The sequence below is a fragment of the Astatotilapia calliptera genome, chromosome 23 (assembly GCF_964374335.1).
Source record: "Astatotilapia calliptera chromosome 23, fAstCal68.1, whole genome shotgun sequence".
Classification (NCBI taxonomy): Eukaryota; Metazoa; Chordata; class Actinopteri; order Cichliformes; family Cichlidae; genus Astatotilapia; species Astatotilapia calliptera.
The window spans coordinates 30378751-30406186 of record NC_137443.1 but is presented as its reverse complement, the minus strand read 5'-3'; the positions used below and the strand labels follow the sequence as shown (position 1 = coordinate 30406186).

Sequence of the window (27436 nt, the reverse complement as noted above, 5' to 3'; positions counted from 1 at the left end):
AGATAAACATATATCATTGCAGTCAATTTACATTAAGGGTCGAGTGAATAAACATCAGTCCCAGACTGATATAATGACTTCATTATTCTAATAGAATAAGCATTTCTCTAAATGTATAGTAAATAAAGGCTAAAGAATACAGTCCTGCTTATTGCATTAGGGTTAACAACCCACAAGACCCACAGGATCCATAGTTATGACCTTTAATCTATTGATTTGTGTTGCCGAACATGATTTTTCAGTGTTCTTTGTTTTCCTCAACACCGTCTCATTTTGGTGATCAACAAAAACTTTATGCATCTGACATTAAATATATATTTTTATTCAAATGCTTTAGTTTGCAAATTTAGGTTCACTGACATAAAAAATAAAATAATACAAATAAAATGCATGTGAGAGGATTATCCCATGTTTGGTTTAAATGCAGTAGTTGGCTAGTGAATAGTAAATTTGGAACCACTGGTGCACAATTATTTTAAAGTGAAATGGGTCTGTGAACCACAGCTCCTCCTTACAAAATCTATAAATATACCAGTCGAGACATAATCACTGCTCTTAGTTTGCCTTGCTATGCAAGACAACTGCAGAGATAACTGATGTTGAGCCCAGTCACGACTTTTGTTTTTGCAGCACTCCTGCGCTCTGTTTCGTCATCTGTCTGGTCAACACAGCAGAGGAGCCAAACAGAAAGCACAGGAGCAAAGTGAAACAACAACCGCACATACTCAATTAAACAAACAAACAGGTATACAACATAAATATTAGTGCTGTCAGCATTAGTCTCGTTATGCGGTTATGGCATTAACGTCATTTTAACAAGATTAACGCTGGCAGCACTAATAAATATACTTAATATTCCATACTTCTGCTTACTTTTAGTTACATGTTTTTAGTGATTCTCCTGAGGAAGCCACTATATCTTTAAATAACAGTGTTGTTTGCCGCTAAATTCATGTTCAAAAGTTAATTTTGGGCTTTTCCATTCTATCAAAGTAAACATGAAAGAAAACGTCACCTGACTGAGGGTAAACATCTGGCTTAGAAAGATGCCAAACAGTGGACGAAATCTCATTATGATCCCTCCTTAAGGAAACCTTATATCACCGCTCCACCTAGTCGCAAGTTCTACAAAGTTTCAACTTTCGAACTCTCGTGTTTTACTTTTTCTCTTTGAGGAAAGTGCCGTTGCAGATTTATTGTATCATAACTCTTGAATGACAATTAGTACAGCTCCAGTATACTCACAGACATACCGTTCTCTTCCCATCTCCTCTCCTGACAAATCAGGAGAGATGGACCTCTGCGGGGAGAGTCTGAAATAAAGCAGATTAAGGAAGCGGAGGGTTGTACCTGCCAAGAATCTCTCTGCTGGATTTGCCCATGCGGCTAAGAATTTGGGGAAGTTTCAAAAATTAGCCTGTGAACACGCCTCATGATGGAATTCTCTGTGCAAGCATGTGAGAGGAGGCGTTTAAGTGCATGTGTGCTTGTGAGTGTCTGAGAGAGAAAACTTGAACAATGGCATGGAGATTTCTTCCACTTCTCTAACTTCTCTCATAGTTGGGATTAAGGTGCTGTCTGCGCACAGTGTCGTGGGACTCTCTGCAAACGGAAAGATTAGAGGGAGAAATATTACCTGAAGGCTTACTCTGCTATCTTTTCACATTTTGCCTGACTTCCGTGCTGTGTTGAATGTCCTTTAAACACAGTGTGCTTATGTGTGTGTTTGTGAGTGGTCCATCCCTTCTGTTGTTTGCCAAACTTCCTGTCTAGCAAAAATAAAAAGAACCTGCAGAAGACTGCCAGCCAGTCCACCATGTGACGAAAGGAAGGAAAGTGTCTTCTCTTCTCTTGTGATTGTTCAGCTCGTTCCCACCCTCCTCCTCTGCACCCCTCTTCTCCCCCCCTGTGAGCGGCCAATATCGCTCCTCTCTGCATCTCCTCATCCAAATGAGGCTCAGTGTTTGATGTGCAGACTTCCTTTGAGCCCCTGTGGGAGATGAAGTTGAAGTTTGTTCCCCTTGTTAACAGAGACCCTTGCAGCCAGGATCCAACAGGCAGCCCGCTGCTTCCCTCCCTCCCTCTTGTAGGAGGGAGACGTCTGAGAAACGTTATCTGCTGACTTCAAATGAGCGCTGAAGAGGGGGCAGCTTTGTTAAGGAACACTGTGGCTCCTCCGTGCTATTCAGAATTGTTTTAATTCCTCCTTTGAGCAAAGCTCCTCAGTCGCTCTGGTTTTTATCATTAAAGCACTTCTTCTGTTTCATTCGAAGGGAGGCCAGATTTGGATGCAACACAGTTGCTGCCTTTAAAGCGGGTGTAATGAAGGTTTAGGAATGACCTTGATGAGAATAGCATCTCTGAAAAAAAGGAAAAAGGAAAAAAAAAGAGTTTCGTCGACTAGAACGCAGGGAAAAAATTAAAAGCTATTAAAGTTGTGTCTTTGTGGAGCAGTCTACTTTTATCACAACTGGACCAGACTAAAGTGTAACCCATTACGCTGGAGAGGATTATAAAGAAATGTTTGCCCAGTATCAGTGTCCTTTGACTCCATGGTGGTCAGTGTTACATTACCTCATTAAGAACTTGTGCAAGCTAAAAATGTGAGAAACTGCAACCAAGATTTACAACCAAATTTAGATTAATGCTTGAACTAATGATGGGTTTATGTTTTTCATTGTTCATTACATTTTCTTTTTTCTTTTTTCTGTTTTTTTCTTTTATTTTCTTTTAAAAAAAAACAAAAAAAAAAACATTTTCTTTTTAAATTTTTGCAGGCTCTCTTTACTGCTTGGACTCAGGTCTAATTCACACAAAGGGTTTGGAATATCGAGATAAATCACTTTTTAATTTAATACAGCCAAAAATTGTACCATACAAATTGCAAGTAGGTCCCCCTCTCTATCTACCAGCTCTGAGCAGAAAGCCAGGTGGACCACGTCTCAAAGAGTGCACTGACTTCAATGTCATGTTCATAAAACCAGTCTGAAATGATCTGAGCTTGTTGACATGGTCTGGTATCCTGCTGGAAGCAGCCATCAGAAGATGGGTACACTATGGTCATAAAGGGATGGACATTGTCAGCAACAATACTCAGTCTTTGGCATTTAAACAATGACCAGTTTCTACTAACACAGTAAAGTATGCAAAAAATATACCACACACTGTTACTCCACCAACAACAACCTCAACTACTGATACAAGGCAGGATGGATTCATGCTTTCATGTTGTTAAGTTGTGTTTCTTAATGTTTACAGGCCTCCCAAATACTGCACAGACTTTTTTAATGACCTCAGTGAACTGCTGTCTGTGATCTGTGTTGATTTCGACTGTGTAATTATTGTTGGGGATTTTAACATCCATGTGGACAACCCTCAGGACAAAGGGACTAAAGATCTGAGCAACACTCTGGGCAACTTTGGGCTGACTCAGCATGTAACAGAGGCCACACATAACAAAGAACACACTCTTGACCTACTGATCTCCAAAGGCCTGAGCATTTCAAAGGTTACTGTGTCTGATGTGGGCCTGTCTGATCATTACTGTGTTTTCTTTGAAAGTAAAATCTCAGCCCACACAAATATATCAACAGCAGTGATCACAAAACTGTGTATAACTGAAGACAGTAGTGAGATCTTTAACCAGGTCTTCCCATTAACACCTGACCTGTCCAGAGGTTCAGTATATGAGCTCGTCAATAGCTTCAATGCTAAAACGTTAAATGTAATGGATACAATTGCTCCCATTAAGGTGAAGGTTATCTCTGGAAGGAAAAAGTCTCCATGGAGAAACTAGCGAAAATGAAAAAAGAGAGTGTAGGAAAGCTGAGCGCGGATGGAGAAAAACAAACCTCCAGGTTCATTATGACATCTATAAAGAGAAACTTCACAATTATAATTTACAACTGAGAAGTGCAAGGAGGTCCAACTTCTCTGACATCATCACTAAAAACAGCCATAATGCTCGGGTCTTATTTTCTACAGTTGACAGGCTAACAAACCCTCCTGTGTCAGTGGCAGCTGAACTTCATTCAACCATGGCCTGCAATGACTTTGCCAAATTCTTCACAGAAAAATCCAAAAGATTAGACAAGCAATTGGTACATCAACAGCAGATCCAGGATATGTACTGTGTCCACCGAAAAACTGTTTAAACACCATGAAACAGTTTCAACCAATTAACAGCAAAGACCTGGAGGACATCATAGGTCAACTGAACTCCTCCTCTTGCTGTTTAGATGTCCTGCCAACAAGTTTTTTCAAAAAGGTCTCAAAGACTTTGGAGTCAGACCTGTTACAGATCGTCAACTTTTCTTTAATATCAGGTGTGTTTCCAGAATCACTAAAAATTGCTGTAATAAAGCCTATACTGAAAAAGGACAATCTTGACAAGACACAAATGAACAACTACAGGCCTATCTCAAATCTCCCATTTTTAAGTAAGATCATTGAAAAAGCAGTTTCTCAACAGCTCAGTTACTTCTTAAAACAGAATAACTGCTGTGATGCCTTCCAGTCAGGTTTTAGACAGAACCACAGCACTGAAACCGCTCTGACCAAAGTGTTTAATGACATATGTCTGAATACAGACAGTGGAAAAATGTCAGTCTTAGTTTTACTGGATCTCAGTGCAGCATTTGACACAGTTAACCACAACATATTACTGAAATGACTGGAGAACTGGGCAGGTCTTTCAGGAACTGTACTAAACTGGTTCAAAACATACTTAGAAAACAGGAAATACTTTGTATCAATAGGTAACTTCACATCTGAGCAGACAAGTATCACATGTGGAGTTCCCCAAGGTTCCATCTTGGGACCCTTTCTGTTTAACATTTACATGCTCCCACTGGCACAGATTATAAAGAACAACAAAATAAACTACCATAGCTATGCAGATGACACACAAATATATATCACAATGTCACCAGGAGACCGAGACCCTGTACAGGCTCTTGGTAAATGCATTGAGGAAATTAATGACTGGTTGTGCCACAATTTTCTCCAGCTAAACAAAAACAAAACTGAGGTAATAGTCTTTGGCGCCAAAGAAAAACGATTACAGGTCACCAGAGAACTTCAATCTATACATCTAAAAACCACAAACCAGGCGAGAAATGTGGGTGTAGTGATGGATGCAGACCTAAACTTAGAAAAACACATTAAGACAATAACAAAGTCAGCTTACTATCACCTCAAGAATATTTCAAGGATAAAAGATCCGATGTCTCAACAGGACCTGGAAAAACTAGTCCATGCATTCATCTTTAGTAGGCTTGATTACTGTAACAGCATCTTTACAGGTCTACCTAAAAAATCAGTCAGACAACTACAGCTCATTCAGAACTCTGCTGCTCGAGTCCTCACTAAGACCAAAAAAGTGGACCACATCAGTCCAGCTCTGAGGTCTTTACACTGGCTGCCTGTGCGTCAGAGGATAGACTTTAAAGTTCTGATGCTGGTCTATAAAGCTCTGAATGGTTTAGGACCAAAATACATCAGTGACCTCCTGACCCAGTATGAACCTTCCAGATCCCTCAGGTCATCTGGATCCGGTCTTTTATCAGTTCCCAGAGTCAGAACCAGACACGGAGAAGCTGCATTCAGCTTTTATGCTCCTTATATCTGAAACAAACTCCCAGAAAGCCTCAGATCAGCTGAAACACTCAGTTTATTTAAATCCAGTTTGAAGACTCACCTGTTCTCAGCTGCATTTGAATAAAGCACCAAATCCGCACTTAAGCTTAAATTTCAAAACTTACATTTTAACTATTGATTTTATCTACTGTTCTGATTTTATCTGTTTTGATTTTATATACTGTTTTGTTTGTTTGTTAATTAGTTAGTTAGTTTGTTTGCTTGTTTTAATCAATTTTAAATCATGCTTTTTATTTGTTTTTGTTTCTAATGTCTCTGTAAAGCACTTTGAATCACCTTGTTGTTGAATTGTGCTATACGAATAAACTTGCCTTGCCTTGTTTATGCCAAATGCTCACCAGACCAAATGTAACAGCAGAAACTGAGACTCATCAGATGAGGCAACGTTTTCCAATCTTCTTTTGTTGAGTTATGATGAGCCAGTGTGAACATTAACAAGACATCTTTGTCAGGAGAGAACTGCTGCTTACTGGGTAATTTCATTATCAAAGCCTTCTTTGTAAACGCTAGAGATGGTTGCGCCAGTGGATCAGCATTTTTTGAGACACTCAGAAACACTCACAGCTGTCTGGCAAAAACAACTGTGTCAAGATTAAAGTCACTTAAATCACCTTTCTTTCCCATTCTGATGCTTTGTTTTAACTTCAGCAGATTATCTGTACCTTGTTTACATGCCTAAATGCACCGATCTGCTGCCATGTGATTGGCTGATTAGATATTTGTATTAACAAGCAGTTGAACAGGTGTACCTAATACAGTGACCAGTGAGTGTATATGCTAACGTATCATAATAACATTTGAAACTGGTTTAAAATGATTTTCACAAAGGCCGGCCTACAACTTTTCATTTAAGCCTTGGAGGTGCTAGTTTTGAAACATGACCTTTTCATTATGCTAAACTTACCTGTGGCTTTGTGGGCTAAAGGGATAAACTACTGTATAAATAAAAATGTTTGCTTTTAAAGCTTTTTTGCACACCCACATATAAGATGGAAAGTCGGTAGAAAAAAAAAAGTGAGATCAGGAACGACAACGTCTCGCTGTCTTCTACCAGGACATGTTTATTTACAGCGGCCAATGATAGGAGTCACAAGTGTTCCACAGGTACGTACAGAGAGACATCAATAGTTCCCACCTCCTGCACAAAGCACACTCAGCGGGGACAGTCCAAGGGACACGGGGAGCATGGGGACAAAGAGGACACATACTGTACACTGAGCTCAAACACACCTGTTTTTTTAACCCCCCTTTTACAGAAAAAAGGGCTGATGGATGATGGAGGAGACAGAGAGGAAAGGAGGACGAGAGAGGGGAGGAGAGGAGGGACCAGAGGAGAAGAAGGACAGGGGTGGGGGGTTAGACTTATATTCAAATACAAAAGAACATGTACAAATCGTATAGCCCCCAGGCACTGTGCTCCCATATTTACAGTGATCGTAACAGGCAGCGGAACCACTCCATGGCAGGACCATCCTTTAGAGATATGCAGGTACAAGGGCTCGCTGTGAGAAAACAAAGCCAGCACTACGTAAGTCTGAGATAAAAACCAGTGGAGTCTGAGAGGCAGGGAACAGTGGTGGAGAGGGGGGCAGGTGGGGAGGACAGGAGGGGGGCTGGCAGACACATGGAAGGAGTGCTGCAGCCTAGGGAATTAATCACTGTCGAGAGCTACATAATCAGGTTTTAACTATCAGAGCACACCCCGGAACTCGGCGTGAGAGCTCTCGCCAACTCGCACCACGGTTTAAAAAAATGTTTTAAAAAGGAAACACTCCATGCACTTAGAGCACTCTGACATTCACACTTGGCATGTGGTCATCATCACCTTCGCATCATCACCTTCGCTTGCCACATGGTGCACCATGGAGATGGAAAGTGTACTCGCACTTTATTATAAATAGGTAACAACATTAAAAAATAAATATAATAAATGCCAGAATAGCACTTAACTCTTTAATGTAGTGTAAGGTTTGGAATCTGGAGACTCTTATTGTGGAAAATTGAAAAAAAACAAAAAAACAGTAAAAATGGGAACACATCCTCGCAAACATACAAATGGATTAACTTACAGTACGTGCAGATACATTCAGCGGACATACATGCAACCTGATTCATGTAGACGAGTGTAGTTACCCATGGATGTATGCACACATACATGCGCACACACACAGTCATGTAATGATTCATGTGATGCCATCAGACCACTCAACAGCCTCGACCTGACATCTAGTTGTACTAGGTAGTTGCACACGTCCGTTCCTGTCCAGTGTCGGTGATTAGAACCCACAACCCTATGACTACGTTTCCCAGAAACCACAGCATCACAATACAATTCAATCTTATGACACATTCTGTGGCACAAAGCAGCTAAGCTGTGATCAAAAGTTCATTTGTTGGTCTACACTGCTACAGCGACTTTGGGCCACAAAAGGGAGGGGGGGGGGGGGTTTAAAAAAAAAAGAAAAAAAAAAGAGAAGGCACACTAATGCCGTAATTACTGCCTCCATTGAAATGCTGTGAAATAGCCTCAGGACATGGGTTTTTCTTAAGGGAAAGCAAATGACTAGGAAAAAACAATATTACACCATCACTGAACTTTGTACCAAAACACAAGAGAAGGAAAAAAAAAGAAGAAGAAAAGAAAAAAAAAACAGCCAACAGCTTTTCATCCAAGGAGTGTTCACAAAAAAAAGAAAAGAAAAAGCCAAGCCTTTTGCATTTGGAAAAAAGGACACATCCTTTAGGGTATATTTACATAAAAGCTTTGTAAAATACTCTTTTTTTTTCATCTATGTACAACACGTGACAACATCAGAGAGAATAGTGACCAGACCGAAGAAAGAAAAACGGCATCAGAGGCCAATCTGAGGCAAGAATAATCAAAGAAACCAAAGTTTATCATTTAAAACAGACATGACGTAAATGTTGATTTATTTCTCTCGAGCATACCTTTTCTCTTTTGTTCCCATGCCTTGAGTGGTACCTTGCTGCTACTTCTGCTTTTACAGATAGCAAAGATTACTGGTCAGGGCACTCACGGGGACGCCTTTCAACACATTAACATAATTTTTTCATTACTCATTGTATACCAAAGTGTAAATTGACTTGCAGTGCGGCTAACCTCTGGCAACAATATACGACACATTACGGTGTATGCAGCTGATGAATAAAACATTCTTATGCGCACATTGTTAGAGAGTGAGACGCCTGAAGAGCGCCAACAATATTCGGCGTCAATTTAAAGGCTTTGCTAACAGTGACATCAATGCACATGTGTGGTTTTTGTACTGTATACTTCATAGACTGCAACACACTCTTCCTTCTTGTGATTTTTGGATACTGTTGAGTACTTACAAAGAGTCGCAAAAGCCCTTCTGAAATCAAACCAAACCAAATATTAGGCCTAAAGTCTTCTGGAAAAAATTAATATTGTTTCAGGTAGAAATGCTAGCGAAGCCTGCTAGCTTAAAGTACAATAACTGAGAATTTGTCTTTGTAAGCTAGGCACCTAGCTTGGCTATCACAGGCATAAAAAGGATGTTGTAGAGTAACACTCAGGCATGGAAACAGGCTTAAATCACTGTGACATCCTGCAGTGAAGGTCAGCCCATGCATTGCTCTTACAAAGACAAAAAAAAGCATTAGCATTGAGATATTTGGGGCACACCAGCGTACCAGCTTATGCCTCCGCTGGTGATTGTCTTTTTTGAGAGACATCAAAGAGGAGAGTGCTAGAAACACCTTTCAACTGCATGAAAATCCCATGTGGGGTGTAAAACAGACAAATAAACAAACAAAAAAAAAAAACCCAGAATCTGAGAAATAATACTTAAGGCAGAAAATAATATACAATCATTGATCAACAAGAGCTTTCCACTGATGCCATGTTTGTAAGAACATGATACATTAATCACTCAGGGTGTCTAAAAGGTTGACACTTTCTTCCTTTCTATTTTCTCTCTATTATTTTTTGTATTTACACATGCCTTTCTCTGGGGCATTGCTATAAACAGATATGGTATTTTACTCCACTATTTTCCAGTGTTGTAGTTTCTCTGGGTTTTGGTCTTGTGATCCGAATGTTCTTTTGGTGGCGGGAGGACCGACCCTTTTACGCTTTGCTGTCGTCGGGCTTTGTGTGGATGCTGTTGTCACTGTGCACTTTGATTTCAATCGTATCCGGCTTGAGAACCTCTCTTCCATTTTCTTCCTTCAGCGGTAGCTTCCTGCAGAGACACAGAAATGCACAACGTGGAAGTGAAATACGCAGTTTGTGCATTTCAAAGCTTGGTCATTACAAGAACTTAAAGCATACATACCATTATTGTGAACAGACGCACAATAAATTGTACATAAAGCAGAGCTGAATTACTGCTGTAAGAGAGTTTAGGCTTAATGGTATTCTTCAAAAAATGTGTGCCTAACAGCATTGAACTCCACCTTATAGACCTTTCGGTGTGTGAATGAATTGCCTCCTTTGGGATTAATAAAGCTAAATTTAATTGAAGAGAAAAGGCAGCAGGAATATTAAATATAACAGCCTCCACGGGGCTTCACAAGGGGTTAGAGAAAGCCAAATTATTCCTATTTTGCCTGTGTTTGGTCTGGATGGTTGGAGAGCTGATCAATTTGTCAGCTTGTGTTTGTTTTCAGTGCTCTAGATGTCTGATGAGGATGGAGATGAGACATGAATAATTATAAGCAACGTGACTTAGCAGGCTTTTTACAGGACTTTCTCCATCTGTTCACCAAGGATGAATGGCATCCACTTCCGTTTTTAAAGAAATCAGTGCACACATATGGTACATAGACGCTAAAGTATTTGTTGGTTTCAGCAATCTGTGATAGTTCATCTATTCCCAACTAAGCCATACTATGTATGTTCAGGAATAGCAATGTAGATCGATCGATTTGCTTTGGTCCTGAAAGAATACTTTAAAAGAATGGCACTGATTGAAATTAATTTTATTCAGCATAATCATTCTGTTATCCTTATTTAGAACCCAAATTTTCTTTTACGTTATTATTAAAAATCCTTATTATCTTACGCTGTTTCTAACAAGTCAATTTCTTTAGGTTTCCCCTCCCTAATGGCATATTTTTTCTGACTGACATTCCTCCCAAAAAACACCACATGTAAGCCTCAACCCCATATTGCACATACAGCAGGAAATGTGGCTTTGGCTAGGCCTAAGATGAACCCTATAACACCAGAGTTACACAGGTCTACAGTCAGATCAGTGACCATCTGACAAATAGTCCCAAGTAAATAATATGTATTACCCAAACGGTTGCAAGTAACCGCAGGAGGTTGCTGGCTGATGCGCCTTGGACAAAACTGGTTGCAAAGAGTTTGCTGCACCAAAAACTTCAGTGCAATTTCTTTGGCCCCAAGTAGATTGCCACTGTCATTCGCACTTTGCATTTTAATCTCAAAGCTGTTATCAAACTTGAAAAGGTGTGACACAAACTGGAAGTGGGGAACGTTCTCCAGTAAAGCAGAAAATGTGCCGTATTGCCACATCCATCATATTTCAGAAGGGGCAACTTTTACTGTGAAAGCAAAAGCTCTCTGGTTTCACTTTCACATTCTTGCTACCACTTGCTAGTGTTTGCAACCAAGTTGTCATCTTCCTTGCAACCTGTTGGTGAACAAAATCATTGCTCATGACTCGGTAAATCCAGAAACCATTTGCCAAACGGAATACATACTCTTCTATAGCAACCTGGTGGATGCCAGCTTCTCAGTGACTAGTCTTTAGGCCGGCGTAAATGGATATGTGGCAATCACATTCACATATGTCAGCAACCACTTGCAACTAATGATGGAATACAACTTGTCATCTCCCTGCGTCTGAAACATTTGCTTTAAAGATAGGGACAAAGTCTGAGACCACTTAGTCTGCCATCTTTACATCGACACTGGTGCATTAAGACAGGGATAAACCAACAATAAGATTGAGTCAGTCAGTTTTCCACTACACAAAGGTGTTATACTCGCTTATGCAAGACTGAAGGAGACAAAGTTCATAATTTTTTTTTATTATAAATTTATAAACAAAGATACAGCGAGTTCATTTCATTAATAACCACCATTCTACCAAGACCACTGCAAATCTGCAGCTTAAAAATGAGTCGCCAGAGCTTGAAGGTGCTGCACACTCAACCTTAAAGTTGGGGAAACTGGCATTCAGCTGAGACTGAAGAAGTCACTTGGATGAGCGAGGAAACATTTCTCCCACTGAAAACCCTACGTCCAGATGAACAGGATCAACTTTTTTGGACTGCAATAACTTCAGAGCTCGCACATCTTCCATATGGTGCAAGTCTGACTCATTTTGAGACGGATAGAAAAGGAAATAGGCACGGGCTATTTGACTTACTCACAGCCCTGTTTCAGGCACGCTTGTTCATCTAATCTTCCACGAGTTTTGTTTTGAGTAATGCAGCAGAAGGACATCACAGCTTTATCTTTATGCTAATATGCATCAGTATGATGAAAATCCAACCAGCTTGTGCTTCAAGCAATATGATATATGAGAGCTTTCATCTGCATTTGGCTGATCTGGCTTTATCCAAGTGCGGTTAATACAGGCAGTGGGTCAGAATAAAGTAATGCTGCAACATAATGAGACCTAAAAAGTAGCATTTTCTAATATCTTTTGTTGTAATGACCCACATTTCTATTCTAATTTGACTTGCACAAATTCAAACATGCAAAATGACCCATAACTAGGGAGTAGCTATTAGAAAAAAGCTATATTATTCCCCCTTCTGCGCCATTACAGGTGGCTTCTTGCCATTATGTGCACTCTGTCAATCGAATTAGTATCCTTTGATGTGTTCATATGCCAGGAGGACAGACATTTCAAAGAAATATCTATCAGCAGTGTCAAATCTCCTCATCTTAGCCTCTAAAACACTAAAGCCTAACCAAAAACCACTTATTGACAAACCAACAGGGACACATTCACCGAAAAAATACGAACCACGGGGGGGCTACCCATGTAAAATCAAACAGGCGTCTGTCTTTTGTCATTTCATTTTGGGGAATAAAAACCCTGCTCTGAAATTTCAGCAAGGGATGTCTAAATGCAATTTTACTCTCAGCGGTAGCTTGCGCCTACACCAAACAACCAAAAAAAAAAAAAAAAAAAGAGAGAGAGAACAAAATAAAGTAAATAAACAAAAATAAAAGAAAGAATGAGAAAACAGATGACAATTACAGAAAATGCAAAGCGAACGTGGCACTGAGTTGCATCTCTTCCTGCTACACAGCCCTTTCTTTTACCCTGCGCCTCTTGGAAGTAAGACAAGTTTAATAAGGAGATCAATAAGGAACTTTGGCTTTTACATTGATTCACATTGTCAGAGTCCTCTTGCTCCTAATATGCGCTTCATTCAATGCGTATTTCTCCAGTTCTATCAAGACATTGAGGGAAAAAAGAAGGGGGGGGGGGGGGTTAAGTCACAAACAAAGAAAGGTATTATAGACCTGTACCAGGCCAGTATTAATAACACTTGACCTTAAAGATTCTCATTTTCCGGAGTTCATGAAGCGGTTCCACTTTTTATTTTGCCGCTGCTAGTCTGTCATGACTCAGAGACATAAACAATCTGTCAAATGAAGGTTCTAAATGAAAAGCTCTATATTGTCTTTTGAGTATAAAAAAAATCATTTGAATTTTTTAGAGCTTTTTAAAAATCTTTTTTATTAGTGTTAATGGTAGATATATCCACATGATAAACATTTCCCGGATGACTCATACATTAATTCTTGGAGCAGAACTTCTCCTTTGAAAGAATACTTAATTCGAGGCTGACACGACTCTCTAAATAAACACGAACCTGCAGCTATCAGGGGTTGACCGAAACAGCTTGTTGTTTTACTAATGCAGTTCTTATACAGCTATTGACATTTAATAAAACATTGCATATGAATCAGTCATCCCTGCTGTCATTGAAATGTATTCATTTAACTAAATAATTCTATTTTTTGCATTGTTTCTTTCTTCAAAGGTCTGAGATATCTCATCTAGTGCATCAGTGGACACTTTTATTATTCCCATTACTGGATGTTTTCACTGTGTAAACGCTGAATTTCCTCGACTAAATTGTCAATTTTAAAAGGCACTCTACATCAACACAAAATCACCCTCAAATTGCCATGCTGGACGTTTTACCAAGCTCCGGGAGAGTTCTTCAGTGAGCGAGATCATGAACGTAAAACAGTAACCCTGCATGATACTGTACCTAATAAGCCCAAATATTGCATCTGGCCAGAGGGGGGTTCCCCCTTTGGTTGATTGGTGGATGTAAAAGTTCCTGCACAGTGAAGCCAATTTCATGTCTCATTAGCTCCATGCAAACCTAGATTTGACTTATACTCAGATGGGGAGGTTTCCTCAAGTTCTGCGAAGGCTCTTGCTGTGCGACGTTTCCTGTTTCTTCAGTGAGGAGGCAAAATCAAAACAATCCCGAATCCATTTAGTATAGTAGCAAAGTATCAGTACAGTTTGGAAGAAAAAGAAAAAAAAAAGAAGAAGAAATTATATCAAAAAAATATTGGAGAGGCAACTGTAACTGTTAAAGCGTCTGCAGTTGGCATACGGCATGCTCTTTGCCTTCTCTGCAATTTGATAAACTCCTTAACATAGTTGTACCGTTTTAGTTATTCAAATGGTCAAAAAAAGTGCAATGAAAAACATAAAACTACTAGAACTTCTAGAACTACTTGAGGTTGGCGTTAATAATTATTGATGGGGCTCTGTGTGATGAGAAAGCAATATTTCGCATGCTATATGTTGATTCAAATTATAAAAAATTGCAGTCATACATCTGCCGTAGCCCCAACTGGTTGCAGCAGATGGCTGACTCTCCCTGACCCTGGTTCTTCTGGAGGTTTCTTCCTTCTAAAAGGGAGTTTTTCCTTCCCACTGTTGCCAAGTGTTTGCTCATAAGGGCTTCTTTAATTTTTATTTATTTATTTATTTATTTATTTATTTTTTGGGGGGGGGGGGCTGTCTTTTGGCTGCTGCCTTCAAGAGTCACCACAGCAGATCATCTGTCTCCATCTCACTCTATCCTCAGCATCCTTCTCTTTCACACCAATCCTCTGCATGTCCTCCTTCCCTATATCCATGAAACTTCTCTGAGATCTTCCTCTTTTCCTCCTGGCTGGGAGCTTCATCTTCCCTCCTCTGCACATGTCCAAACCATCTCAGCCTTTGTCTCCAAACTGCTTAATCTGAGCTGTCCCTCTGACTCCGTTCTAATCTTGTCCATGCTGGTCACTCCCAATGAAAATGTTCAGCTCTGCTACCTACAGCGCAGCCTCCTGCCTACATTTCCAAACCATACAGCTTCAAAGTCTCTACCATCTTGTAAACCTTGGTTGGGTTACATTTTCCTCTATCACAACAGCACTATGACACAAATCTGTTTGGCACAAGGATCTCGAGATATCTTTGCTTGTGCAGTATTTAACATTGTGGCCACAGTTAAAAGCAAAAATTGTGTGGATAGTTTTTCTCCAAATGCTAAAAAAAATAGAGCCATTTGGAGTCATTTTTCATCACTGTGAACATACTATCTCATGTGCATATACTGCTTGTTTGTCCAAAAATATGCACACACCATCAGAAGTTCAATTCAAAACATTGTTTGGCACACAAGGCAAACAGCAATGCTACTGGGTCTTGACAAACCTCTGATTATGCTGCGAGAGCCAGCAGCTGTGTGAAGCTCACGGTGCGCTGGCGTGATATCAGAGTGCGTATGCAGATACGTATTTGTAATCTGTAAGCTTCTAAGTGACACCAAAGCGCAGCAGGGGCGACTTGTTCTTTCCTCTGCAGACATTAATTAAGCACATTGCCATCTATGGCAGGCCATGAAGGCAGGCTACAATCTTTGCTTTTTCACTGTGATAAATTAGGTGGCTTGCAGTCTTAGCTGCGGTATGTGCCTGGAGAGTTTGTTTACACCCTTATCAAAATCTATACACGTATATATTTTTTTTTCCAGCAAACATTTTTTTTTTGTTTTAGAGTTGGCATCCGGGATCTTACTGTGAATTTAGAAGTGGAAGTCTTTGTCAAAGGCACTTTGACGGAGCTGCTGATGGACAATTTGGCTGTTTACATGTGGATCAGACGCCTTGTTCCCTGACCTGATGTAGAAATGAGCTTGTTTACACGACTGTGGAGTAAGAATGTAGGGAAACGAAGACCAGACAGATATATGTCCTTTTTCTCATTTTTACACGGTCAGGTATGCTCCAGCCAAAGCCTTTTAGCTTCTCGAGACAAGCAGATTTCTGTTTGCTCTGGAGTTAAGAGTACTGTGAGCTCACACTTAATTAAATGTCATCCACCTCAGTCTGCTGCTCCAGAATTTGAAATTTATGTGCTCTCTACATGTCAATAGCACAGACTGTCTTGTCTTTCAAAAAAAATTGGAGAATCAAGAGGCTCCGAATCCCTGTAATGATGTTTAATTTTATTGAAACAGGAAAACAAAGGGAGAAAAATGAATGTGCTTGCGCTGAACAATACATTATGGAAAAACATGGTGAAGAGCTAATTAGACTAGGACTCCTGGTATATTCTTGAATGACAGCAAATGTAGTAACAATAATTCTTCTTTGATTAATTCACTTTACCTTTAACTTCACTTTCTCTAATGCAGTATCCTTCAGCTAAACAAAGTTAAATTTACATATGCAAAATATAGTTATACTTTCATTTGTTCCTCTTGTTTTGCTATATTAGATATTATTAATGACTTAAGGTGTCACCAAAGTCATAGCTTTAGAACTCAGAAGCTATTTCTGGTGATTTTTCAGTGAATTTGCCTTTTTTATTTTGATAATTTTGTCGTGCCCTTAAGATTTTAGGCTTTGTATGGTCGATGCTAAGCACTGTGGAACCATTAACATGTCTGACAAATTTCTAGGCTAACATGGTACCTCTGAGCTGACGCTAGGTAAGCTAGTCCGCTGATGCTGACTTTTTTTTTTTTTGCATCTCTTTGCATTTACAGATTTCAAAGTGTCTTTCAACTGGTTATTTCGTTTAGGTCCTTTAGCCCCCCACTTTTTGTTTAATTCAAACAAAAATAATCAGCTTTTTTTTCTTTTCTTAAGAGTACGTGTGCACATGCACAGTATGTGGGGTTCGAGGTTGCTTTTGTTGTCTTTGCTTGGACTGCCAGTGTCCAGCTGGAAAAATTTAAGATAGCGTCAAACCAAGTTTTTCATTGCATTGCTTATCACATTATACGTATGGGAGGGGACGAACTAGCATAGCATTACAACAGTCCCAGTAATTGCTAACTTTAGGTTTTTATCTACCTGCTTCAATTATAGGACACTAGTAGGAACGAAGTGTGTTCAGACTTCATTTGGGATTCGTGTGACGTCAACAGGGGCAAATAAAACACTCTGACCTTCTTTTTACGCCATTGGTTTAGTACTCCATGTTGTTAGTGGACAGGAAGTCATCATGAACAACACGGCTGACTGGCATCTCAAACAGATTTTTCTTTAGTGACTGACACTTCTGTAGAAATTCTTTCTTGCTCCATCCCCAGGCTGCCATGGCCTTAACTGTAATCTTCCATTCTGTTTTATATTTCCTGCCGTGAGTCATCAGGTATATATAAACACTTTCAAAAGTCTATCGACTCCAAGCCAGATCTATCACTGAGCCTCTACTCAAACTTCTTAAGCCTGAATAAACAACAGACTTCACCAGACGCCCCTCCTGCGCCACCTCAACGGTTAAAATGTCACTGTGACATATCATCAGCTTTACTCAACACTGACTTTTTGTCTCTGGGTAAAAGATTATCAGCAGCTGTTGTTTTGTATTAAACGTCAATACCAAACTGTTCTTCTGGGTTTCTTGCCAGCAGGTTACTGGAGAGCCCGACAGGGGCACAAATCTATTTCTGGTTCACTGACTGACAGGATGGGACTGGAGCTGGCTGCACAACTATGACAAGCAATGAATATTAGGAAGGGAAAAAAAAACTTCCAGAAAGAAAAAAAAATGAACACAGAATCCAAATTAAATGCAGGTAGAAAGAATATGAATCAATTTAAGTTTCCCTGCATAAACATGTATTTACTTTTTCTGTCTTTTGCCTGAATAGTGACTTTTTAAGGTCGTAAGGGGTTAAACAGTATAGCTGGAGTCACATTTGACTTGATGCTACAGACTAGAGGTCCATTAGGTGTACCAATTCTCTTCTATCTCTATATGGGGTCCCATTGATATCTCAGCACACTGTTAAGAACTTAAGACTGAAACTGGAAGTGAGGACTTTTGAAGTCAACAGTACTACTTGAGTCTTTCAACTTTCCCTGAAGCAGCTATGCAGCCCAGTGTGTGCCGCAGATTCATAACAGAAAGACACCCACACACTCTCTGTCGTGCGTTTGTCCACTAGCCTAGCTCCAACTTCAAAATAACCCTGCACTGCTGGGTGCGTGGTCGCTCTGCTAACCTTCAGCACCACATTGAGGTTGGAAAACTGTCTCTATAACCCCGAATATCAAAAAAAAAAAATCTGCTGTGTCAGAAGTGAACTGACGATACCCTCCAGATTTTCTTCTTGGTTCCAAACTAGCCCACACACTCCTCAGCTCACATCCTCAGAACAGACACCCAGCACACACTCTGATCTGTGCCACTCATCACCTTCCTAATTTGAAGTTCACCCCATGCTATTTATCACCGTAGATGCTCTCCATTGATGTTATTATTGACACTGTTGCTCACGCTTCGCTAGTCTTTACAACTTATTACCCCTCAGCACCTTCAGACTTGCACTATTGACATCTTGGAAACTCAGTTGGAGTTGTATTATTTCAAGTGTTATCTTATTAGTCTCCAGCTCAGTGGCATGACTCATTGTAAAGCAGACCACGGCATTTACTCCATTCTCGCTACACTAGTTCAAAGAAGTTATGACCATCTTCACTGCCAGTTATGAAACCAATCTCTCTGCAGAGACACGGACTGCAACAGGACAACAATCAAAAGTGCTCAAACAACCAGAAAGTTTCTAACAAGTACTGTAGAATCTCTGAGGTACTGTCAGATGGACTCAAGTACCTCCTTCATCAACACAACCGTCATTCAAAATGTGTTCTTTTGGCATAATTTTAAGCTTGCTGTTGATTAGCCCTGTCAGTTTTAAATAAAGTTAATAACAATGTGCTGATCATAGATTGGTCCATGTTTAGAATTAGTAGCTTGGTTTATATGACAATTTCAACCACTTGCCTTTTAGCGATTCTGACTTCTCTGCTTGCTTCTACTAGATTTTTATGAACTGCAGCATTTCATATACATGTTAGTGTTGATCCATGTGTGGGGGTGTCATTTCCTGTGAAATCCGAAAATGTTGCCGGTAATTTGGAGCTATTTGTGATAACAAGAAGTCCTCCAACTAAGTTTGTTTGTGCCAACTTTTTGAAAAGACCCATGTTAATGTCCCTGGCACCACACGGGGAGTGATTTCATTTCAAAATACCTCCAGTGTTTTGGAGTTCGAGCCTCATTTTTAAGCCTCGCTTTCCATTGCTGTTTGATGTCACCATAAAAATCTACAAGTACTTTTTGGTTTTTTCACATTCACACGATGGCTGCAGGTCTCGTACTGAAAAACTGAAATAGATGTAAAAATAAAAGGTTGCAGAAACATCTGTGGGGTAGTTTTACACAGGAGGACTAATTCAGATGCTAAAACTCAACAATTAAAAGGGAATGCCCTGAATCCAAGTCACATTTAACTGCATGTGTCTTAAGAGAAAACCACGAGATTCTGTGGTGACTGGGCATAATAATTCTATTTAATACAATACGTTACACTATTACTATAAACACTATGGTTTAAGCCCTGAGCTTGATTAACACTCATACAAGCATGTAATTACATTTACAGCAATATAACCTTTAGATTTATATGACCACTGATGCCAAAAAAATAGGAAATTTAGGATTCATCTTTTACTCAAAATTGAAATCTCAATTTTGTTGGTTTTAAAGACTCCTCTGTAGGTGGATTTACTTAAAAGAGGAGTGTTTTTAAGTTTAATCGAGTCATTTGTGTTATTTTAATGAAAAAGCCATCGAGTTAACCTGAAAAGCAAGATAGTATTTTATTCATTGCAATAATGCAAATGATGTGAATGAAGTGACCTGAAATATTTCTTAGCAGTTAATTAACACAGTTGCATGAAACCACTGACATTGACTTTTCTGAAGTAAATGAAAAAACAGGCACAAAGAATTTTTGATTGTTCTTTCTATCGTGTTGGAGTTTTCTCTCGTCATTTGCTCTACCTCATGAAAGTGAGATACTACACTGCTGAAGTATGGCTTTGACAACGTAAATCCAGTGTTGCTATTGCTGCAGTAATCACCTGATTGCCCAACTGACTCTATTTTAACAATCAGTCACTATGTACCTGTATATCGTCACCTGGACCTATACTACCTTTAGGACTATTTTGTATCATCCTGCTGTACTGTATGTGACTGTGACACTAGTCACATGCACACATCAGACAGAGTGTAAAGTCTTGTGTGAGTTGCTGCTCTGTAGATTCCGTGTGCTGTCTGGGCAGGCAGGCAGTCAGCCCTCCAGTGTCGCGAGATTAGTGACTCAGCAGAACTCAAACCCCTCCCTCCTCCACCTCCTCCTCACATGTGCCCTCTCTCTCCATCTCAGACACTGCTGGCACACTGACAGGCACGGCTGTGGCCAGTGACTAAGACTCTGTTTGTGCTATCTCACAGACACCGCGATGTAGTTAGCACCCTGCATAAAACAGTGGGACTACATTTTTTTTAAAATCAGTTGTACCATGAATTTCACGGGGGTGGGCTTCTAAATTGCATGCTGTCTGATGAGGGGGAAACAAAACAAAGAAAATGGTTTTCAGAGATGCTTGTGGCAACACTCATGGACTATTAGCATGCATATAGCAAGAAATAAAGGCGGGTACACACACACACACACGCACACACAAGACTGAAAACAAAGCGTGACAGCACAAAATGTACACGGTTGTACATGCATGTAACGAATGCACGCTCACATAACGCATGCAAATGGATACTTAAAAGGTGAACTTGCTTCACATCATGTAAAAGGCACTGATGTAAGTGAATAAGACGTAATCAAAGACATACTGTGGTTGAAAGGGTGGCTGGGCGGCTGTTGTAGGTGTACCTACAGTAAATGGTAAAAAGAAATCTCCTTTTCTCATTCAGACTAAATATATATATGTATACATAAGAGGAATGAACATGGCATGAACAGCTAATGTTATTGCTCAGCGAGTCACTCGGGGACGAGATCCTTGAAAAAAACTGTTTTTTTTCTCCTTTTTTGCAGGCCTTATTGTTCATTTCTGAGAAATGCGAAGGCTGTTTTTTGTTCTCTGTTAGATGTTTTCATACCAATTTCTCAAAATCTTTGTATTGACTTGTATTCACCCATTCAGGGCTTTCAATTTATTACTGCGCAAAAATTATACAGCGAGAAGAAGAAGAAGCATAACCCTCAGCCATAAAGATACACCCACAGCAGATGTTCCCTCTTCAGGCATGAGCTGGCAAAATTGATACTGTCACTACACAAAATCAAACGCTTGGACTGAAGCAGTCAAAGGTTTCAAAAAAGAACAATGCAAAGAAAACCAAAGGGGATACTCACAGATAGGCGGCCTTCCCCTCCTCGATTTCTTTGCCCTTGCCGCTGGTGGCTGTTTTTTTGCTGCACAGGGTGCGCGTGATGCACATGAGCAGGCCGCAGTGACGCAGGAAGAAGCAGCTGACGTCCACCAGCACGAGGAGCAGCAGCAGCGCTCCCAGGCCGAGGCCCACCACCGCCCCCAGCCCCAGACCGCTGAACAGGGATTCTGCTAAGGCAGTGAAACACACAGGCAGACACACGCACACACACACACACACACACACACACACACACACACAGCAAGGATAAAACCACTGTTAGCAATTTGGTTCGCTGACTTGTTCTCTAAGACACGTTCAGAGTTTAGGGTCAGATTGGGTGTGGGATCAGTGGAGCTGGAAGGGATTCATTCTCTCACTCCTGTGTCTTCAGGCTGGACGCCCGCAGAGTCGAGGCTGGAGGTCAGCTTCCTCCCCGGGAAACTATAAAGCTGTACCAAACTTTTACTCCAAGGTCAATGAATTCCTCCAGAGCCAGTTGGATGGTTTCCAACACACAGATAAGTCCTAATCCACAATTCCTCAATGCGCACAATCCTCGGAGGAGGGTGGAATTATCTCGATTATTAGCGTAAATCCACCAAATCTCCTCCAAAACAAATCAGTTCTTGCCTTATAAAGTTTCTTCTGTATATATATAGTTCATTGAATGAAAGTTTGAAAGATTTTAAATAATTGAACAAAATGAGATTTATAGTGCTCCAAAATAGGTGGAAATGTAACAAATGTGGCTTCATCTTCACTTAGAATACAGTAAACGCTTCGTAAAACTGAGCATTTAATTGGCAGAGAGGGCAAAAACAAAACAGTTCTTCTCGGCCATATTTGCCCTCGGGCCTTGCATCATGTGCTAAATGTGAACATCACACAGGTGCAGAGGTTGGCGTACACGTTCAGCTCTGCACTGAAGCCCGAGTACGCGTTAAGCATTGACACACTGATGCTCTGGCCACTTCGTCCACGGTTTTATACCTCGCAGCACTAAACAGAATCACGTCGGGAATTAAATTAAGTAAATGCTCTCTCTCAGAGCGGTCAACACACTGCTCTTAAAAACACGCAGAGATCTCGGCTCAGTTGGGTACAAGCAGCGAGGCCTGCTTCCATTTGAAAGTAATACAAAAATGAAGGTAGTGCAGAAAAGAGACGCTCCCAGTGGGTGTCTCTGAATGGAGCTGTGGCCTTAAGTGATCCTGGGGTTGAGAAATGGAGCATCCACTGCAGGATCAACGCTGACAGCTGGAGGTCGGACCTTGCCAGAAGTAATCAGTGATGGAAGAGTGAGAGTGAATGACCTTTTCTACTTAGGTACGCTCTCATCTGCGTGTTCAGTAGCCTGTAAGTAAAAAAAGGGAGATCAGACAATAATGGGAAGGTGTAAGCACTCAGAGGCAGCTGAGTGGTGTAGTCTGGCACCTCCAATTTAAAAATAAAAAAATAAGTGAGCAAGGGGAAAATGCTGCAGGAGGCTTTGTTCGACTTCCTGCATCCTGACAAACCAAAGAAAATGCAAGCTGAACGCAGGAGGTGTAAGCCGCCTTCTACCTATATGTTATATGTTTGATAGAAAGATGAATTTACACACATGAACCATTTGGTTTTTCAAGGGGAAAAAAAGGAGATGGTTTTATATCTCATTCTGGATGTTATCCAATTGAATCTGCGCTAAACTGTGTGGGGAACTATACACTGTTTGAAAGCACAAAGCCTCAGGCTAATCAGTGTAAACAATTTCAAGGTCCAGATAGCGCTCCTACAACAGTTTATCTTTGATAACAAGAATTTTTAAAAAAAAAAGGTCAAAACCTGTGAGGCAGAAAGCAGTTTGAGTTTTAATCTCTTAAAAATACCAGATCATTTTCTCTCAACAATACAACTTAATAGCACGTTACACTTCATTCTCCAGAGTATTTACCTGCTTGCTAATTGATGAAGTACCAACCCTTCAACCTGCTACGACATTTGTTCGCTGCAACATGCTAAGGCTTGACTGAACAGTGACAGATAAGTATACCTAATGATTCGGTAGCTTGTTGAACCACCTTTAGCAGCATTAACTAGAAGTAATTGTTTTCTGTATGATTTGATGAGTCTCTCATGTGGTTGTGGAGGAATTTTCGTCTACTCTTCTTTACAAAGTTGCTTCACTGCAGCAAAAGTCCAAATGATATGCTGATATGTTGTGTTTGGTCTGTCCAAAGGATGCTGCTCGAGAGGTCTTGTGGTTTGCAAACCTCCACCATGCTATGTTCTTTTTACAGAGAACCTTTGTCACAGCAAATCTTCCATATGAGCAAAACTTGTTCAGTTTTTTCTAATTGTGCTGTCACAAACATTAACATTCAACATGCTAACTGAGACCTGTAGACTTTGAAATACACCCTTGGGCTAGTTGCAGTTTTTCTGAGCATCGTATGGTCTGACCTTGGGGTGAACTCCGTGGAAGATCATGGTGGTGTGTTAACACAAACCTAAATGCTCCAGACCAGCAAACCTCAGCAAGGTGATCACACTAGCTGATAATCAGTTAATCAAGTGGATTTAATTAGCAGTAATTGTCTGCTGCTGCACTCTTACAGTTTGAGTTTTAATCTCTTAAAAATACCAGATCATTTTCTCTCAACAATACAACTTAATAGCACGTTACACTTCATTCTCCAGAGTATTTACCTGCTTGCTAATTGATGAAGTACCAACCCTCCAACCTGCTACGACATTTGTTCGCTGCAACATGCTAAGGCTTGACTGAACAGTGACAGATAAGTATACCTAATGATTCGGTAGCTTATTGAACCACCTTTAGCAGCATTAACTAGAAGCAATGGAAGCAGTGAAGGTAGAAAGAGTCATGTGAAAACATTATTTGTCACATGAGTTTAACACCTGTGACAAAGTGTTGAAAGAATATGGACGGTTTTTAACTCTCAGCGGAGCTTCAGCGCTTGTTTGCTTTTAGCAATAAAGACGCGTTTGGAACAGGAAATGGATAAGTGCTAATGGGCTGACAAGAAGGTGGAGAAGTCTATGTGCCTTTTAGAAGCTGAACTTCATGTGTAACATCCGTGAAGTGGTCCTTCAAGAGTATGATCTCCAAATGTATAAAGGAAACAATTTGGAAAGAGGCATGTATTTAGGCATGGTCTGTTTTCGACACACTGTGGTTTACATATTTGAGGATGCAGGAATCCTTATACTAGTGTCTTTTTGCACCATCCAAAAAAAAAACAGTGATACAGTCCCCTTCTCGCTGAAAATGCCTTTCGTTTAAAGCCAAGAGCGAGCACTTCAACCTCAACTACTGTTTCAAATCCAGTGCGGTGGAGTATGGAGCCAAACAAACAACAAAAAAATGTGTGAATTCCCAAATACTCCTGCACCGCACAGTGTCACGACCCAAATGACTCTTATGTCAGTGACTTTGTTCTTGACTTAGAGCTGAGACGGCAGACAGCGGATCCTGGCAGCGAGTCAAAGCACAGCGAGGCACAGACAAAGAACCTTGTGGCAAAAGGAACTCTAATTAAAACTTTGCATTTTCGTGGAATCAGAGGGATTTGGGATTTGAAACTTGTCGACTGAATCAATATTTTCGCTGCGCCGAGGGCTACAGTTTTATATCTCACCTTTTGAAAGTCTGTCTAGGTTCCACTGGCTTCTAAAGTCACAGATTGAGAAATGGTAAACAACACCTCTACAGCTCCCAGGAAGCATCCACATATTCCAGAAAAGTCAGAAAATATCAGTTCATTCTTTAAGCCATACTTAACTGTTTGTCATCATCACACAGCTGTAGCTTCAGGCTTTCAAAGCAGTCACTCTGTCACTGCCACAGTCTGCTCTGTGTCTTTAAGCTTTAGGTGCTCTCCCTTGACGATGGGCCATAGACATTATACAGTGTCTATGTCATAAAACTCAAGGCACTTCTGAGTAAGGATGGGTACCGGTATCCACATAAACGGTAGTAACCAGACTGAAAAGCAGTGCACATTTCGTTGCTTTATTTCGGTGCCTTTTTTCCTTCTAGCCAATCATTTTACCTTTCCAAAGATAGAAGGCGGGCCCAGGTACGTACGTTCTTTAAGAGCAGAGGTACAGATTAAAAATGCCCAAGGTGAAGCGGTCAAAAGTCTGGCTGTATTTCATAGCAAAAGATGCAAACTCAGCAGCCTGCAACAAGTGCTTTAAGGTGATACTATGCAAAGGAGGTAACACCTCGAATCTGATGAAACACCTGGCGACACATAGCGTTTTTTTAAAAGCTGAGAAATGCACCGTATTTGATAGCTTGCTACGAGCCCTCACACCGTGTGCATCTACTGCGGGTGTGGTGCCTGTTCTCGGACCCGGAGTCAGCAACATCCCCCAAGAACCCGAAGAGTAGAGTCCTGGCCCCTAGGCCTGCCAGTGTAGCAGAAATGCGGATGGATGATGTTGGCAGCAGCAGCAGCTTCTCTGGGTCAGTAGCTTAATGTTGTTTGTGTGTAATTTACATTGAGTAGGCTAACCACGTTATTAAATTAATGCACGTAAGGTGAACTAGCAAACACCGTCGTAGTTACATGCGGCTGTCTTCTTGTTTGATAGAGTGATACCATATATGCCCTATAGCTGCAGAAAAGTATAACATTGTTATCTTTTTACAAAAAAAACCAGTTAAACACGAGAGGTTTTTGGACAAAGTTTTCGTTTTCCACTGTTTAAGGACCGATCCAACCAAAGGAAGTATGTTGTATCGACACAAAAGGCTAACTTGGTTATCATTTTGCAGAAAAAAACAGACTGCTAAAAATAAAAACATAAGAGGTTTTTGGACAAAGTTTGTGTTCTCCATTCTTTAAGCACCGGTTTGGCACCGTTATCGGATAAAACCTAAAAGATACCCATCCCTACCTCTGAGCTACATGACCTTAACACCGGATCCATTTATTAACACTTTTATTCTGCCTTTTGTTAACAAATGGCTAAAAATGTCATTATGAGAGTTTTTCCTGTGTTGTACATTTACAGTAATCCCTAAGGTGTCATATTTGATACATAGAGTTTTGTGATTTTTTTTAAATGTTTAAAAAAAAATGGCAGATGTAGCAAATATGACACAAATAAAAAAACACAACCCCCCCCCCCCCCCCCCCCCCCAAGACTTCGAAGTGTCCCGATAAAGTTTTTTTTAAATTGTCTTTTTTTTTTCTTTTGAAGGGATGCCAGCAAAAAGTCTTGAGCCTGAAAGACAGAAATCCATAAATATCAGGCTTCCATCCGATAAGGAGTATTACACTAAAGTGCTTAGCAGCAGCTTGACAGTTTGAGGTTGGATTGATATGTTACATGCTTGTTTACTTGTAGCTGTTTTTCCAGCCATTTTATTTGATTTATTCCCAGGTTCTGAAGTGATTTAGGAAAAGAACAGTGTGAGCTGTGCTGAAACACACACAATAGGGCTGTTTCTGGATAAAGGTATACCTCAGAATACTTTTATCAAAACTGAGATATCAGCTGTTCTTGTCAGCATTAAGAGTCCTCAGTGTCTGCTGTAGTTGACACCTCTAAGGTGGTCCTAACGTGCAAAACAAATCCAGATGAAATACTTACAACAACAAAAAATGATAAAGTACAATAAAATTAAAAAAACAAAACTACCCGACATGCATTAGAACTGTTCTTAATTTGCACACAAAATAAATGCATGTTTCAGGAATTAACGGTAACTTTGTTGAGTCAGTGACTGTTACTGTTTTAGCGAAACCAAATCATAATATATTTAATATAATATAATACATTTAATTTATTATTAATGGATTAATATTTTAAAATAACATATTTTAAAACGTGAACAACTTATTTAGGACGATAGCCACAGAGCAATGTCTTCATATAAAAAAAACCCAAAATATGTCAGTTAGACAATTGAATGATGGTGAAAGCATGCCTAAAAAAAAAAAGCTTACATTAAAGTCAATACAAAAGAAGGAGAAACAGAGCAGAAGAAAAAGACGTCACCACACTGATAT

At 40.1% G+C, this 27436-nt stretch overlaps 1 protein-coding gene across 3 annotated transcripts in view; it reads right to left on the bottom strand.

The window, feature by feature from the left end:
• Positions 1–6699: 6699 nt before the first annotated feature.
• The window catches only part of ncam2a (neural cell adhesion molecule 2a), a 442781-nt gene continuing 422044 nt past the window's right edge, over positions 6700–27436 (bottom strand). For 2 of the 3 annotated variants that reach the window (XM_080297694.1, XM_026160119.2), the window contains 2 exons: positions 21391–21598; positions 6700–9884 (listed from right to left, as the gene is read on the bottom strand). In XM_080297694.1, coding sequence (XP_080153820.1) covers positions 9770–9884; positions 21391–21598 — 323 coding nt within the window. In that variant the 3' untranslated portion in view covers positions 6700–9769. The remainder of the gene's footprint in view (positions 9885–21390; positions 21599–27436) is intronic. The other variant, XM_080297695.1, reaches the window with a different exon arrangement.